Source organism: Lasioglossum baleicum, chromosome 18, assembly GCF_051020765.1.
Source record: "Lasioglossum baleicum chromosome 18, iyLasBale1, whole genome shotgun sequence".
NCBI lineage: Eukaryota > Metazoa > Arthropoda > Insecta > Hymenoptera > Halictidae > Lasioglossum > Lasioglossum baleicum.
Window position 1 is genome coordinate 3,933,210 of NC_134946.1, and position 17,064 is coordinate 3,950,273.

A 17,064-nucleotide genomic window follows, 5' to 3' on the forward strand; every position below is an offset into this window, starting at 1 on the left:
ATTATTTACAATAATCCCACTCTAACCTTCTGTGGTCTTTGGAAACTTCAAGAAAAATTAAAATACTCAATTATAAAGTTTGTGTAGCCATTTTCAATGAATTTTCGTTAGGTCTGGGTTAAGAGGCAGGGGGTCAATCGCCTAGATTGTTTTAAACAATTCAGTTCACAAGTTGAACATTTTTGTATGGTTACTCTTTGAATATTCTCGTGAACGTCTGGATACTAGTGTATACCTGTGGGATTGGATTTTAAAATAGCCTTTGGCTGCACCTCGCACTTATGCAACATTATATAAACTGCGTTCTTATAATATTTCCGTCAAATTGTTACGTAAAAGTGATGACATAATAGGTCCAGTTATGAGATAAGGTGAAACGATCATGGAAACCAAAATTTCACTAAGATTAAACAAAAGGAAGTGGACGTTAGCTAAATTGGTTAGCAATGGGTCGCCACCATAAGTTAGATCAGTATCAAAGAGTATCATGTTGGATTTGGGTTAGCCTGCGTTACGGAGATCACGTCCGTTCTGTTAGATTAGGTCTGGGTTAGACTTCACTCTTTTTAGGCGAAATTTAAATCAGGTACCTCAAATTAAACTGGTTAGGTATGGGTTAGCTAGGCTTGAACAGAGTAGGTTAAGTTTCGGTTGGTTACTTCACGTTAGTTATATCGGCCAAGACCAAAATATGGAAGTCAGAGATGTTGAGTTTTGAGATCTTATAAGAGACTGTTGCACCTTGAGAGGCCTCAAATGTCTCAAACTAAATGCTTCAGACCTATATTCTGAAGCTGATTATTATATTTTTGGTTGCACCCACTCACGGTATGTACCAATTAGCATGGACCATCTTGCTACTCGATAGAACATCCATGTTTACTCTCATTAGCTGTAGGGTGGCAGAGGTTCATCGCAATTTCATAGATCGCGACATGTCTGATTGTAAGTTTACTCAAGTCCTCGCTCGTTAGCTTTTCTATACAGCTAGCTCGTGTGACTCGTTAGCCTGTACACATATACACGATCAGTTACGGAAGTGTGCATAATTTCATGTGACACCGCGATGGAATTTCTGAATTATCTCAAAGTTGAATCTTTTATTTCGATGTGAGGCAGCGATGTTTGCTTCGTAATAAGAAGATCGTTGCCCCTCTTGTGTTTTCGAAGTTGTTCTCTCGACCTAGAGCCAGAACGGGAGGGTATGTCACAATTGTGTACACAATTATGTGTACCCTGATCCGAAATCCGACGAAAGCTAGGCCCGACGCACCGATTTATATCGGAATAAGTCTGTGGTGCTTCTAGCTTAGCACTAGGCGGAAATACTAGAACCCCGCAAGGCCCGAAAGTAATAAAGATACCCCCCCGGAAAGCAAATAGTACGCTCGAGGAAACGGCGGCGGGCGATCCGCTTCGAACACTCTCGGCAATGTGGTGCGACGGTATGTGCACACAGGTGAGAACCTAGAGAGTCTTCCACGAGGCAAGGACCAATGCTCTCGGCTGACGGAGAAACGTCCTAGCGCCGCGGCCGCCTACGCTGCCCTCCAGGGTAGCGAAGACGAGCTGGTGGCGGAGCACTGTCTTGAGTCGGAGGACGCGGCCTTGAAGACGCCGGGAAGCGAGACGGAGGACACCGAGGACAACGGCGGCCACATGGAGGAACCGGTGTCACCCAACCGCCGGTTCACTTTCCTGAGAAGGTTCCGGTCGCCGCGATTCGGCGAGGGCCACCACAAGAGGGTGCCCACGCCGATGAAGCGAAAGTACCGCCGGAAAAAGAGCAAGGACGACATCATCGACAGCGAGATGAACCCCGCGGAGATCGAGCCGGCCAGCTTGAATCAAGCTGGCGTGCCGGATCCTTATTACCCCATCTACCTGCCCATCGACCAGGCCTTCAAGGCCAAGTACCTGTTCCATCACAAGAAGGGCAAGACATTCCAAGAGAGGCTCTACGTGTTCCTCGAACATCCCGGCGGATGGATCTGCTTCGTCTATCATTTCACTGTGTGAGTATACATCGAGTATGCGTCTCCTCTTCCCGGGAGCTTTTTCTAGATTCTCATCGTCGCCTCGCCGCCACGATGAAATATTGTCCTGAGGCGTGGCCAGCTTTTTGCCGTCGTAGATCATTAGCAGTTTTGCCACCTCGCGTTGTTGATGCGGGTTCCGGGAGGAGGCTTCTTGCTTCTCGCCCGGGGAATTGTTCCAGGAGATACTGTTCCGAACCAGAACGAAATTTCGGGAACACGTTCAGTTCAGTTTAGCGGCTACATGGATAGTCGCACACTCTTCGAAACAGAATACCTTGTGCAAAAGCAAATCGAACGACTTGCTCTTTCTTTTAGGAGGTACAGTGGTCGAAATTTCTATAAAGTCACTGTGTTTTGTGCCCGTGCGAAATCAATACGGGCCGGTTTATGTACTTCTTTAAGGCCTGGTTTACGTTGCATTTTTCTCCAGAAGAATTTAAAAGTTGTTGCATACGTCTTGTTGTTACTGGGAGCTCCAATTCAGCTCGAAATTGTGCTGCATTTTCCCTTAGCTGCAGACCTCATTAATATTGAATGTTGTCTCTTTGACTATTTTTTTATTACTATCTTTAAGATGGTTTTTTCCGTAATTTTCACGTAAATTTATATAATTATTAATCACAGTATATGACCGATTAGTTTTCTTAGCAATTGCGCGATTAGAGCAGCCCATATCTCTTTATAAGCATCGATTGATGCTTTTTCTTCACTTGTTAGTACTTTTCCTCGCGGCATTCTCATACACGTGAATCAAATTATAACAAACAGGATTTCTGTGAGTTCTAAAACTAATACTTTTAGAATATTCGCAGTTTTCCGTAGTTCTCTGCTCAGAATACAGAGAAACACTAAGTGACTTTATAGAAACTTCTTTATAGAAAAAACGTAAATAGTAAACATAACCGTCTAGAGGACGCAGTCCCTCTATCCGAGTGTCTACAAGGCATAAGACCAGATACGATAAATCAACAAAAATGGTGATATTTTTAAAATATCTATTGAAAAAGAAGATGACTTTATAGAAATTTCGACCACTGTAGAACAATTTGGTTACTGCATGACGTGAAAAGTAATTTTGCGAAACAAATTGAAACTGTTCGGAGAATACCAGAGGTTGCTTTTAACGACATTTTTTTGTCTAGGTCGATATTGTTATGCGCGTTCTGATCGTTTCATTGAAGTCGATTTGACATGGACGAATTCTCACGAAATATCTTCTTCGCATTCTATAGTAAATTTCTACCTTCTCAATAGCATCTGTAGACGTTTGAACCACTTTTGAAAAATGTATTTTCTTTTGGAGTACGGAGGAGTACCGTGTACCCTTATTATTTATCTAGGGCATTGTCTTTTATCCAAGAATGTTTAATGACATTTCCAAAATAACAAAATACAATTTTGAGAATGACACGAGATCATGAAAATTTTAAAACCGCAACGCAAATACGGCGCGGGTTGTCCGACTGGCCAAAAGGTGTTAAACAAAATTTTGGACTCTTAAAAACTAGCGTGGCCGCGTTCCGACACATCGACGAGCCTATTCGCCGCACAGTGGGTTGAAACGCGAAAAACGCGGACAAAAATCATTTCTGAAGCTATTTCTAAGTTTAAATTAATAAAAATGGTATCGTTTTATAGATTTTGAGGTGCTGAATTCAAATTAACAATCAGATTTTGTTTAATTCCAAACCCATAAAAGTTATGTAAGGTTTTTTAGAAACGGTTTTCTCGAATTGGGACGTACATGTTATTCATTGTTTTATTATTAATAATGGTATATTTTTAAGCTATTTATAGTATAATTTACTTTATGTTAATCGCCGGACCATATCCCATAGTCATCCTCTTCACTGTTGTCTTCTTCACCGATGTGTATGTATGTGTATGTGATTTCACGTTCGCGGATAGTAACGGATTTATATAGAGGGTTCACGGAGGGGCTCGGCCTATGATTTTTTTTTTATTGTCAAATCGTATAGTACAATATTAAAAAAGTTATCGTTTTCTTTAGAGCGGTCTTAAACTTTTGTCCGCTACTGTATGTTATAGATATTCGTTAAGTAAACGTTCAAATACTTCATTATGATTATTTTTAATGTGTCTTATATATGAGAATACAATATGCCTTCAAACTAGTGGGTTACCAAGTCATTTAAACGAAAAAATGATTTCATAAGTTGTGTTCACAAAAAATTCAATTTGTTGCAAAATTCTGAGGTCGTAGACAAATTTTGATACCAGATTTGAAATCAGCGTGAAAAAATCTACTGGAAATGATATATAGCATGATATGAAAAAATTTTTTCCGTGCGTAGTATTGGAAAAACCACAATTTTCTTGAAATTGTGCAAGTTTAACGAATTTTCTCAATGTTAAAAAACGTTCGTACCACAATTTTCATAATTATTCCATATTCTGCAAAGTTTCAGTTTTCATTTTAAAAAAAATTCATAGTTCTATCTCATTTCTATCAAAAGTTCTTTGATTTTGACACAGAATTCATCGGTTTTACCCACTGTGCGGCGCAACCGCGCATTCACCTCGCGCGTCATCGTTTTTGTGAGACAGTATACACATCTGCTGCTATCTGCAGGTGAAACCTTTTTAGTTTTATTGTACACATGTCTACCAATAACGTTGTATAAATTTTATTGTGGCGATCGTTGGCGTTCGGTTTATAACTGTATTTGAATAGAAAAAAAGCTTGAAGATTACTCTTTGTTTCATCAATGTTTATAGGTGCTATATACAACAAAAGCATATCAAATCCATGCTTATTATTTTCGTCTTGAAACACGCTTTCAGCTAAGTACATGCAAAACATCCTTACTCATACGCGTATTAAGTTATAACGTACTAAATGAGACGATATTCTAAAAAATTCAGGAGAAGATAAGCTCATGAATTTTTATTGAACTTCAGCATTTAATTGTAGGATATAGATATGGAATTTTGGAAAATGAAATGTAGAAAATGATGCCTCATTTATCTACTGACAAGTTAATAATACAATTTTACATGTTTCGTTTAGTCAGAAAAATGACTTTTGTCCGCGTTTTTCGTGTTTCAACCCACAGTGCGCCGGTTTGCATAATGGCATCGGGGTGACATTAGCATGCCGGCGTAGCGGCTTTCAGCGGGAACGATGCAGGAAGCATTGAACGGTGAGCGACGCACTCGCGGTGCCGCGCACAAAAGCTCGGAAGCTCGAAAGCTCGCGCCGCTAAACGCGATAGGGTGCGAAATCCAGCGTGGGCTCGCCGGAAAAATAGAGGCAAACACCGTGGCGCGTCGGACTGCTTGTCGCAAGGCGGGCAGCAGACAGCTGAGGCTTTTATATCGATATTCCCATAGGTATCCGGCTATGTAACACCTCTGCCGCGTTTTACCGGCTGAATCGACGGACAATAAGACACGCGAGATGTTTGCTAGTCGGTCGAAAGAGACCTCCGACGCAGTCATTCAGACAGCACGAAAATTTTCGATTCCTTTGTTATCGAGGCTCGTGCCAGTCGGCTGTCGTTGTTGATCTGACATTCGAAACTTCTGAACGTAGTCATCTCGCTGCTCCTTCTACAACGATATTCCCCACGCTTATTTTTTCGTTCATTACAAATGCTCGCTTCACTGGACAGGTTACTCCATTTTGTATTTTCTTATTCTATGATTGGCATTGAATAAACATATTTTGAGTTATTATTAGACTGCGGATTTTATGGGTTTATGACAAAAAGGGGTACGTACAATTTAAAACAGCGGACATATTTAAAAGATTTAACGCCACCAGTGTATTAGTTTTATCAAATTTTTATTTGGCTCCAGTGTCTTGCAATCAATGCAAACGTTTTCTATTTTGCATAGAGATTCGCAGTCTAGTTATTATTTTTCACGTGTGCAATTATAGTACATTGCGGATCTTTATGCAATTATGGCTCTTGAAAATTGTCAAGAAATGCTAGGATATAAAATATGACAGAATTTCGAACGATTTTAATTTATTTCAGCTCTAAAAAGACTACTACCACGGAAAATATGATTTTATCTGATCCGACTTTCTTCTATATTCGTCTATAAAAATTGCAAATTGCCTAAACATTCGCCTAGTAGTTAGACTCCTCACTTTGAATGTGGAAACTGTAATGACTCGTAACTGTCCAGAACGCTCGAACTTGCCCGCCGATAGCACTGTCGATTCGGAAAACTCTTTAAAGTGTGTGACACTTCAGCTACGTGCAGCTGGTGCGCCGCGACCAAGAGTTGCACAGTTGACCTTTAGTTCTCGAGAGTTTCATCCATATCGAAGCGTGTCTAACGTGCAGATAAGATTTTTGGGTGGAATGGCGACCAAACTTGCGGTGATTTCGTCGATTTCGTGTCAAGGATGAAGTCACACGTGCGTCATCGATTTAATAAAATTCGAGAGCATACTGTCTTCAGACTCAAACCAGGTTGCACATCTCGAAATTATACAAAACACGTCGAATCAACATTTTCTGAAGCTATTGCAAACAACAGGAATTAAATAGAAATTTTCTTGTTCTTCAATATTTTACTGTTCAGTACACAGTAAAAAAGTAACTTTTCAAAAATACGCCTTATATTAAACCACGCTTATATTAAAATGCACTAAAAAAGAGAAAATAATTTTTTTAGACATTAGTTATTACATATAAATAAAAGCGTGGAGCGCTAAACTATATGTATAGTAACTATATGTATGTATAGTGTAGCGTGGAGCGCTGAACTTGTATGTATAGTAACTATATGTAACTAAACTAAAAATACGCCTTATATTAAACCACGGTTATATTAAAATGCACTAAAAAGGAGAAAATAATTTTTTTAGACATTAGTCATTACATATAAATAAAAGCGTGGAGCGCTAAACTATATGTATAGTAACTATATGTAACTAAACTAAAAATACGCCTTATATTAAACCACGGTTATATTAAAATGCACTAAAAAGGAGAAAATAATTTTTTTAGACATTAGTTATTACATATAAATAAAAGCGTGGAGCGCTAAACTATATGTATAGTAACTATATGTAACTAAACTAAAAATACGCCTTATATTAAACCACGGTTATATTAAAATGCACTAAAAAGGAGAAAATAATTTTTTTAGACATTAGTCATTACATATAAATAAAAGCGTGGAGCGCTAAACTATATGTATAGTAACTATATGTAACTAAACTAAAAATACGCCTTATATTAAACCACAGTTATATTAAAATGCACTAAAAAGGAGAAAATAATTTTTTTAGACATTAGTTATTACATATAAATAAAAGCGTGGAGCGCTAAACTATATGTATAGTAACTATATGTAACTAAACTAAAAATACGCCTTATATTAAACCACGGTTATATTAAAATGCACTAAAAAGGAGAAAATAATTTTTTTAGACATTAGTCATTACATATAAATAAAAGCGTGGAGCGCTAAACTATATGCGTAGTAACTATATGTATAGTGTAGCGTTCCACGCTTTTATTTATAGCCACTAATGTCTGAAAAAATTATTTTCTCCTTTTTAGTGCATTTTAATATAAGCGTGGTTTTTAAAAAGTTTTTTTATATACTTTTTAGAATGTGCACATCGTAAAAGGGGAAAGTAGAGTGGGGACAGAAGGTCTGAACCTTTCAGGTTATAGAAGCATTGAAAGGGCTTCGTTGAAAGCATTGTCAAAAAAGTCAGTAATGTCTAAAAAACGACGAGGATAATTTTACAAAACGCGTCACGTCACACAGTATGACGAATGGCCTTTTTAGCTGGACAAAATTCTAAAAAAAAAATCGCCTATTTTTCTATATTTATCAATTGATATGTTTACAGTTGTATAAAATATGAATAATTATTAACTTTTTACAACATTTAGTTGGTTTTTGTTAATTAAACAATATATTTTAAGTGATTTATAATTAAATATAATATACAACGAAGTTAGTAATGGATCTATGTAACGCACAGAATGATAACAAGTAGTAGATATTATCAAAGAAGACGTCATTTTTAATTATGGACAAAAAGAATGTTAATATAATTTACTAATTTACTTTTTGGAGATTCAGACATACGGGAAAGAATTATTCTTTGGTTTAGTATACGGTTTCAATCTATAAATAATCTGCTGCATATTATTGTTTATTATTTTAATATAATAAAAAATTAAAAATATAATAACATAAAAATATAAATAAAACAACAGAAATAACAGAGATCAAAATGAAAGTATTAAATAGGAGCGTTCGGTTGCTAGAAACTAATAACTTATGAACCAATAACTTATAAACAAATGTGAATTAATCTAAAAATTTGAAAAAAGGTATCACGTTTGATGTGATAACGTAACAAATAAAACACTAACAACAAACACAGTGATAATAACAATATCAATAAAAAACAACAACAACAATAAAAATAACGAAACTGAAAGATATATGAAAAACGCAAGGGAGATGTAGACTGCACGTTGATCGCTCGAAACTGAAGAAACCAATTTTCATAAGAAGAAAGTTCGGAGGAAAACCTGACGATTGTATATTCATTACATTGTATATTCCTTACATATACAATGAACGAAACCAATCCATAGGTTTCAACGAGTAGACTAAACAAACCGCTAAGTGATGACGGCATCGGCTGCGTTCGGGCCCGGCCCGGGCTGTGATTGTCACGAGCGTAAACGTAAAACGACGTAACTTCATTGTAATTTTATTTTGGTACTATAATAAACTAGAGAATCTCTACTTTATAATAATGTAAAAATCATCGCGTGGGGCGACGTGGGGCATATACTAATTCATTGACGAAGAGGAGTAACATGGGCGTTTCTGTGGAAAAATAAGTACCGTCTTTGACACTCAATTTACAAAAATAGAGGAATGTTATCGATAATTTGGAATTACTAAAGTGAAAATACATGTTTTGAGATGCTATATCCATCATACATAGGAAATTTAAATACTCCTTCGTACATTTTAACATATTTCTAGCGCGTATGACAATGTGCCCATTCATTTATAGGTTAGGCGTACGCCTTTTAGGTGAAGTTTACACGCTCTGTAAACATACAACAAAAGAATTTTAAGTTTTAATATTCAAGGGTTTTAATACATGGTTATTTTAGATAATACTGGCACAGTTAGTTTTTGCTTATTTGAAAGTTAATTTTGTCCAGCTAAAAAGGCCATTCGTCGCACTGTGCGTCAGCGGAATTCAACAGCTCTGTATCGCTTCATTTATCCCACTTTCTACTACTTACCCTCATTATTATTCTTTTTAATTCTACTAAGCGAACGTACGAAAACTCAGACACACGCGATATACAGGGTGATTTACATAACTCGCATACCTCGAATAACTTTTAAATTATGCGTCTAATAAAACATTGTTTAATTCAAAAGTTGCATGATTCCACGGAAGGTATACGACGGCTTATCAGTTCTTCTCGTATTCGCAGCGATTTCACAATTTTCAAGGTCTTCAATTAAGAATAAAAATTATGAAACCACAGAGCATAATATAGAAATTGTTCAAACTATTTGGCTTTTGATCGTCAATCGAATCGTGCACAAAATACATTTTACAAGCACGTTGAAAATTCAATATTTCCTTGCTGATACAGGTCGCCAATGTACCCCTGTATCCCGTTTTTTCTTTTCCCTTTTCTCGTCGAAACAGTGTCTTGTTTCCGTTCATTTTCATATCGCATAATATCCTGTCTTTAAACCGCCTACATTTATCACCCGCATAAATATCAAAATAGTCCCGCGCCTGATGCATTATTCAGCGTGGATATCGTTCATTTCTTCGGCGTGACGTGCTGCAACCCTTTAAATAATTCATTACGAAAACAAAGTACTGGTCAAGCGACTTCGACGTCGATCGATCATGCTAACGAAATCGCACTTCTTTTTCTCCGCGGTTTCACAATAAATCGGCCGGCTGAGCACCGCTGCTGCACGACGCACGGTGGTAGGGTCGCCAGATGAGGGGAGGGAGCAGAAATTGAGGGGAAAAAGTTATCCCCTCTCTGTCAGTACCGAACACATGCGCGACAGAGACGAAACGCGTCACGTGACCGGCCCGCGGCGGAAGCGTGGGGAATAATATCATAGAAGGGAAAAGTAGAGTGGGGACATAGTCTTAATCTGGCGACACTGGCCGCGCTTTGATTGGTTCGTGGTTTTTCGTTAAGAATTCCTTCAGGGGGCCGTCTCCTAGCAGATGACGGTCGCGCGTGAACACTCACACACCGCTAGAGTACACTCACACACCGCTAGACCACGTATACGTACGCGAGAATTGCTAGGATCAGGGAAATGCCTTCTGATTTCTCGATAATGCAAAGACGGGGGTTTTTATTAGTCAAAATCGCTAGATGAAAGATCAATCTAGTTCGCTGTTTGCTTCAAAAGTCGTTCTTTTACGTTTCCGAGCAATGATTTTGTAATATTCGGCTGCATGTTGCCCGTCAGATGGCGCTGCAGTCACGCCGGCGTACTAGCCTCTCCGACGGGCAACATGCAGCCGAATATTGCAAAATCATTGCTCGGAAACGTAAAAGAACGACTTTTGAAGCAAACAGCGAACTAGATTGATCTTTCATCTAGCGATTTTGACTAATAAAAACCCCCGTCTTTGCATTATCGAGAAATCAGAAGGCATTTCCCTGATCCTAGCAATTCTCGCGTACGTATACGTGGTCTAGCGGTGTGTGAGTGTACTCTAGCGGTGTGTGAGTGTTCACGCGCGACCGTCATCTGCTAGGAGACGGCCCCCTTAATAAAGCCGCAGAGAAAATTTTCGTAAAGGAAAAAGTTACTTCGAATGACCTAAGAAATCGTTTCAAGAGGGTACAATATTTTTGAGACACTCTGTTTTATGGTATTGTAATGTTTCAACAGAATACTGTGCAGTCTTCTACATTTTTCCCCAACGTTTATTTATTTTGTCCCGCGAAAAGGGTCAAAAATTTTTTAGTAGCATTTTTATACGCTTTCTCGTGCATAATTAAAAGTAATAAATAGACTGCGGATCTTGATGTAAAATACAAAATTTCTACATCAATTGCAAAAAACAGGGGCCACCTGGAAAATTTGTTCTTCTAATTATCTTGTACAGGGTGTCCCAAAATTCGTGAAAATCCCGAAAGGGGGTGGTTCCTGAGACCATTTCAAGCGATATTTTCCTTTGCAAAAATGTTATCCGCGGCTTTGTTTAGGAGTTATTAACGAACAACACGGACCAATCAGAGCGCGACCTAGACGCGAGTTGCCACAGTCGACCAATAGACAGTTTGCGCGCCGGGCCGACTGTGGCAACTCGCGTCTAGGTCGCGCTCTGATTGGTCCGTGTTTTTCGTTAATAACTCCTAAACAAAGCCGCGGATAACATTTTTGCAAAGGAAAATATCGCTTGAAATGGTCTCAGGAACCACCCCCTTTCGGGATTTTCACGAATTTTGGGACACCCTGTATAGTTGAAACTAATGCACTGATGTCCTTAAATCATTTTAATATGTTTACCGCTTTAAATTGCACGTATCTATTTTTGTCATAAATGCAGAAAATTCGCAGGCTAGTAATAAATAAATTCATGTAAAAATCATCTTATTTTATTGCGTGGGACTCGATCGGTTAATAAGTGTCCCGACTTTTCTCCGCGTCCCACGCGTTACTTTTCGAGGAGTCAACATTGAACGGCCTTTCTGATAATAAACTCCACTATCGAAGTTTTGACGATGCGGAACGCCATGGTCGGAAATTACCACGGAAATGTCTTTCAGCTTGCGCTCGATGCTACTGTTGCCATGACGAACGCGCCATTCATTTCCGGAAGCGTGTGCCCATTTTTTATTCCTGGCGAAAGTAAGGCGGATCGCATGTTGCAGATATTGTACGTCCCTTCATCTTGTTCTTGGAATCTGTCCTAAATCCTGAATCCTTTACCCGGCGAATGCATATCCAAGAAAATTATACAGCTTTCGCGAATCGAACCTTAGGGGACGTCAGCATGGACGAAAGTTTTATTAACAATGTCAAATTTTATGTAACATTGTGAACTATTGTTACAAATTCTGGTGAATTTTTATATAGGAACTTAACATTATATTTATTGCAAATATAAAAAAAAGTAAGCTCTTGTAGACCGATTAAAGATGTTAATGTGATTAGACTAATTACGGGTAAAATTAATCCTGACCCGGCGAATGCATATCTAAGAAAATTATACAGCTTTCGCGAATCGAACCTTAGGGGACGTCAACATGGACGAAAGTTTTATTAACAATGTCAAATTTTATGTAACATTGTGAACTATTGTTACAAATTCTTGTGAATTTTTATATAGGAACTTAACATTACATTTATTGCAAATATAAAAAAAAGTAAGCTCTTATAGACCGATTAAAGATGTTAATGTGATTAGACTAATTACGGGTAAAATTAATCCTGACCCGGCGAATGCATATCCAAGAAAATTATACAGCTTTCGCGAATCGAACCCTAGGGGACGTCAGCATGGACGAAAGTTTTATTGACAATATCAAATTTTATGTAACATTGTGAACTATTGTTACAAATTCTTGTGAATTTTTATATAGGAACTTAACATTATATTTATTGCAAATATAAAAAAAAGTAAGCTCTTATAGACCGATTAAAGATGTTAATGTGATTAGACTAATTATGGGTAAAATTAATCCTGACCCGGCGAATGCATATCCAAGAAAATTATACAGCTTTCGCGAATCGAACCTTAGGGGACGTCAGCATGGACGAAAGTTTTATTAACAATGTCAAATTTTATGTAACATTGTGAACTATTGTTACAAATTCTTGTGAATTTTTATATAGGAACTTAACATTATATTTATTGCAAATATAAAAAAAAGTAAGCTCTTATAGACCGATTAAAGATGTTAATGTGATTAGACTAATTACGGGTAAAATTAATCCTGACCCGGCGAATGCATATCCAAGAAAATTATACAGCTTTCGCGAATCGAACCTTAGGGGACGTCAGCATGGACGAAAGTTTTATTAACAATGTCAAATTTTATGTAACATTGTGAACTATTGTTACAAATTCTTGTGAATTTTTATATAGGGACTTAACATTATATTTATTGCAAATATAAAAAAAAGTAAGCTCTTATAGACCGATTAAAGATGTTAATGTGATTAGACTAATTACGGGTAAAATTAATCCTGACCCGGCGAATGCATATCCAAGAAAATTATACAGCATTCGCGAATCGAACCTTAGGGGACGTCAGCATGGACGAAAGTTTTATTAACAATGTCAAATTTTATGTAACATTGTGAACTATTGTTACAAATTCTTGTGAATTTTTATATAGGAACTTAACATTATATTTATTGCAAATACAAAAAAAAGTAAGCTCTTATAGACCGATTAAAGATGTTAATGTGATTAGACTAATTACGGGTAAAATTATTTGATGAGATAAATAATATTTTGTGATTAGATTTTAAATGTTAACATTGTAAGATTCAACATGGGCTTAATAAATTTAGAAACACCCGTTAGAGTTAGTATGATACACAGCAGTTGTCCTTGGCGGGATAAAATCACCGTATAAACAAATTGCCACCAGAAACAACCAGTAAGGTTAGGAAAAGATTGATTGAAATATTATTAAAACGTTGTAATATTGTTTGGCATTTATTCGATTGTAGAAAGTCGACGCGAAAATCCGGCCGAGTTGGACGAATTAACTGGCGTGTAAAACCACGTGGTACGTGGCAGGAACACGATAAATACTCGCGATTCATGAATAGCGACGAGCATTTAATGAATCCCTGACGTGATTCTCGTTTAGATAAAGCCCAAGGTAAGCCCCCGTCGGAGAGAGAGACGATTGGTTAAACCTGCTGGCTTAGAACCAAAGGGAACTTTCATTATTATCGTTTAACGATTTATTGCCACATTCCGCGACAGAAATATCAAACGTCTAAAATATCGAAAATATAAATCGTTCTCCGTTAATCACTTCGTTATTATTTATTAGAAGCAACATCTAGTGGCGAATATAGTGTCTATAATCTGTTGTCTCCATATTATCGTTTTTCCCACTGCAATTTCCTGTTTTGTCCTCTTCGAATTCAATTTCAAAAATCAGGCAGGATGGCTGCAAGATATCACTAATTATAAAGAGTGTTCGCATTATTATCGTCAATTTTATTTTTACTATCGCGGAAATATGGCATTTTTTTTTCTCTCATCTGTGTTTTGTGATGCACATAAATATACTAGGTCAGTCGAAAATAACCTGACCTTGAGTTTTTCAAAGATATTTTCAAGGTCAACTCAAGGTGATCATATTATAGGTCGCTGAATTCGTTGTTCCAATTTCCGTAAATAAGCAAATTAGATAAGAAAATTAATCCACTTCGCTGTCACTTACGGAAGAGCCAATTACGTCGAATTACGCTCTCTTGGAAATCATCCAGAACTTGTCGGAAACATTTTCTCTTGAAATCATTACGCAGCAATTGAAGTGGTTCTCGTTGCACGTTGAACTCAGCATAGAAATCTTGAATAAGTGCAACGTATCTACGATATCACGTGATTAGATTCCATTACGGCTCCTCGACAGAGTTGGGCAGGAATTAATTACATGAGTAATTAATTACATTTTCAATTACAATTACATGTAACTGTAATTGTAATTGCAATTACTTTCGCTCAACCAGTAATTGTAATTGCAGACCACAATTACAATTACTGGTTCAGCGAAAGTAATTGCAATTCCAATTACAATTACGTGTAATTGTAATTGTATTTCTGCAATTCCAATTCCAATGACATGTAATTGTAACTGTAATTGTTAGTAGCAGTTACAAGTAATTGTGGCTGGTAGCTGCAATTCCTTTCCAAACTCCAAACAGACGACGCTCGCGCGTCGCGTGTGAATGTTCACGTTTGGAGTTTGGAAAGGAATTGCAGCTACCAGCTACAATTACTTGTAAGTCTTGTAACTGCTACTAACAATTACAGTTACAATTACATGTAATTGGAATTTGAATTGCAATTACTTTCGCTCAACCAGTAATTGTAATTGCGGACCACAATTACAATTACAGTGATTCGTCAAGTAATTGCAATTCCAATTCCAATTACATGTAATTGTAATTGTATTTCTGCAATTCCAATTCCAATGACATGTAATTGTAACTGTAATTGTTAGTAGCAGTTACAAGTAATTGTGGCTGGTAGCTGCAATTCCTTTCCAAACTCCAAACAGACGACGCTCGCGCGTCGCGTGTGAATGTTCACGTTTGGAGTTTGGAAAGGAATTGCAGCTACCAGCTACAATTACTTGTAAGTCTTGTAACTGCTACTAACAATTACAGTTACAATTACATGTAATTGGAATTTGAATTGCAATTACTTTCGCTCAACCAGTAATTGTAATTGCGGACCACAATTACAATTACAGTGATTCGTCAAGTAATTGCAATTCCAATTACAATTACATGTAATTGTAATTGTATTTCTGCAATTCCAAATTACAGTAATTGGCAAGTAATTGTAACTGTAATTGAAATTACATTTTGCCCAACTCTGCTCCTCGAGAGCCATGCCACTTGCACATACACACAGGCAGGTAGTCGTAAATGAGAAAATTAGTGTTATCAGATTGTCCTTCTAATTAAGATAACATAGTATCTAGTGAACGAAGATTTTCCACGGTTTAATGGAAACGATGCGAAGTGGTGCGCAGGTGCCGCGTTCAATTGAACATTATTATATAATTCAGTTTATTTACTCTTTATTTTGGAATTGGAAACGTTAATTTGGATCAGGATTTAGACGATTTTCGGCACAGTGCGGAACGGCGCGGTCAATTTTTCGAATTGCTGGTCTAATTGGGTCAGATCGTCCAGCGTTCGATTTGTTGTAGAGAGACCGTCCATTGTTTTCCATCTGTGGCAGCTAATCGACCAATCGAAATCCCTAAATTTCTCGTTTCAATCTCCGATTAGACTTCGCGGAGTAATCAAACACTTTTGTTGAAATTAGTTTAAACTCTTTTGAAGAACGAATGAAATGAAGAAAATAATTTGAGCTCGACAGAAAAATTTTTGCAAATTTTGGAGACGGTTGAATTTGCAGCATTTTTTAGGGAAAATTAGGTATTCCGTTTCCCACCTGCTACAACGTGTGAAAATGTCCTCGGAGGAAAATGAGCACTACTTTCTGGAAGTGGGGGCTTTAAGCTTCTAAATGCGTGAAAGCTTATAGTTGTATTTATTTATTCTCACGAAATTATCACAATTTAAATATCAACAAGTTTTTGAGAATTTTATAGTGTTTTGATCCACGGTAAGCGATGGCGATTTAAATATTACAATTTTCAGATGCTTAAAATTAAAGGTTAAAAATTAATTTTAAAAAAGTGCCTGTAAGTTAATTTTTATTTTAAATACTTAGAACAACAATCAATTCGTACAATTTATGCAGATAAGTTGAAAAATAATGAAGTTGTTTATGGTAAAATATTGCAAATCTTGCAAAATTGAATTTATAGTCATGGTGTACAATTTTGATGGAAAAAATTCATGCGTGTTCTACGTTTGAGTTATTCGTGTTAAGCTCTAAAGGGAATCAGAGGAATGCAGTTATTCATCATTCTGCCACCATCGTCGTAGATATGTTTGCCTTATCACGGCCGGAATTGTTTGACGACCGTTTGTACGCGATTCCTAAACCGCTTCACACTTTACAACGATTGGCAATCAAGCTCGAGTGCTTTCTCCTTCTGTTGCAAACACTGAATTAATCAGCCTAATGGCTGTTACGAGCAGGAGATGTTCCTTTGATGTCTTCCGGATTTCCGTTGAAGAAGTCGTGAGGAATCCGCGAAAAAGGTTAACACGTTTGCATACTTGATACCTTTAACACGATACTCGCTCGAAAATAGCCAGAAAAAAAGTGGGGAATTTTATTAATCTTATCCGCAGTGAATTAATAATTATTTTCAAT

At 37.2% G+C, this 17,064-nt stretch overlaps 1 protein-coding gene across 9 annotated transcripts in view; it reads left to right on the forward strand.

Annotated features, from left to right (window-relative positions):
* The window catches only part of Kcnq (KCNQ potassium channel), a 110,227-nt gene that overhangs the window by 19,053 nt on the left and 74,110 nt on the right, over positions 1 to 17,064 (forward strand). For all 9 annotated transcript variants that reach the window (XR_013010989.1, XM_076443180.1, XM_076443188.1 and 6 more), the window contains exon 2: positions 1,460 to 2,015. Coding sequence is in view for 8 of the 9 variants with exons in the window: in XM_076443180.1 (XP_076299295.1) it covers positions 1,460 to 2,015 (556 nt within the window). In the remaining variant the exon portion in view is untranslated. The remainder of the gene's footprint in view (positions 1 to 1,459; positions 2,016 to 17,064) is intronic.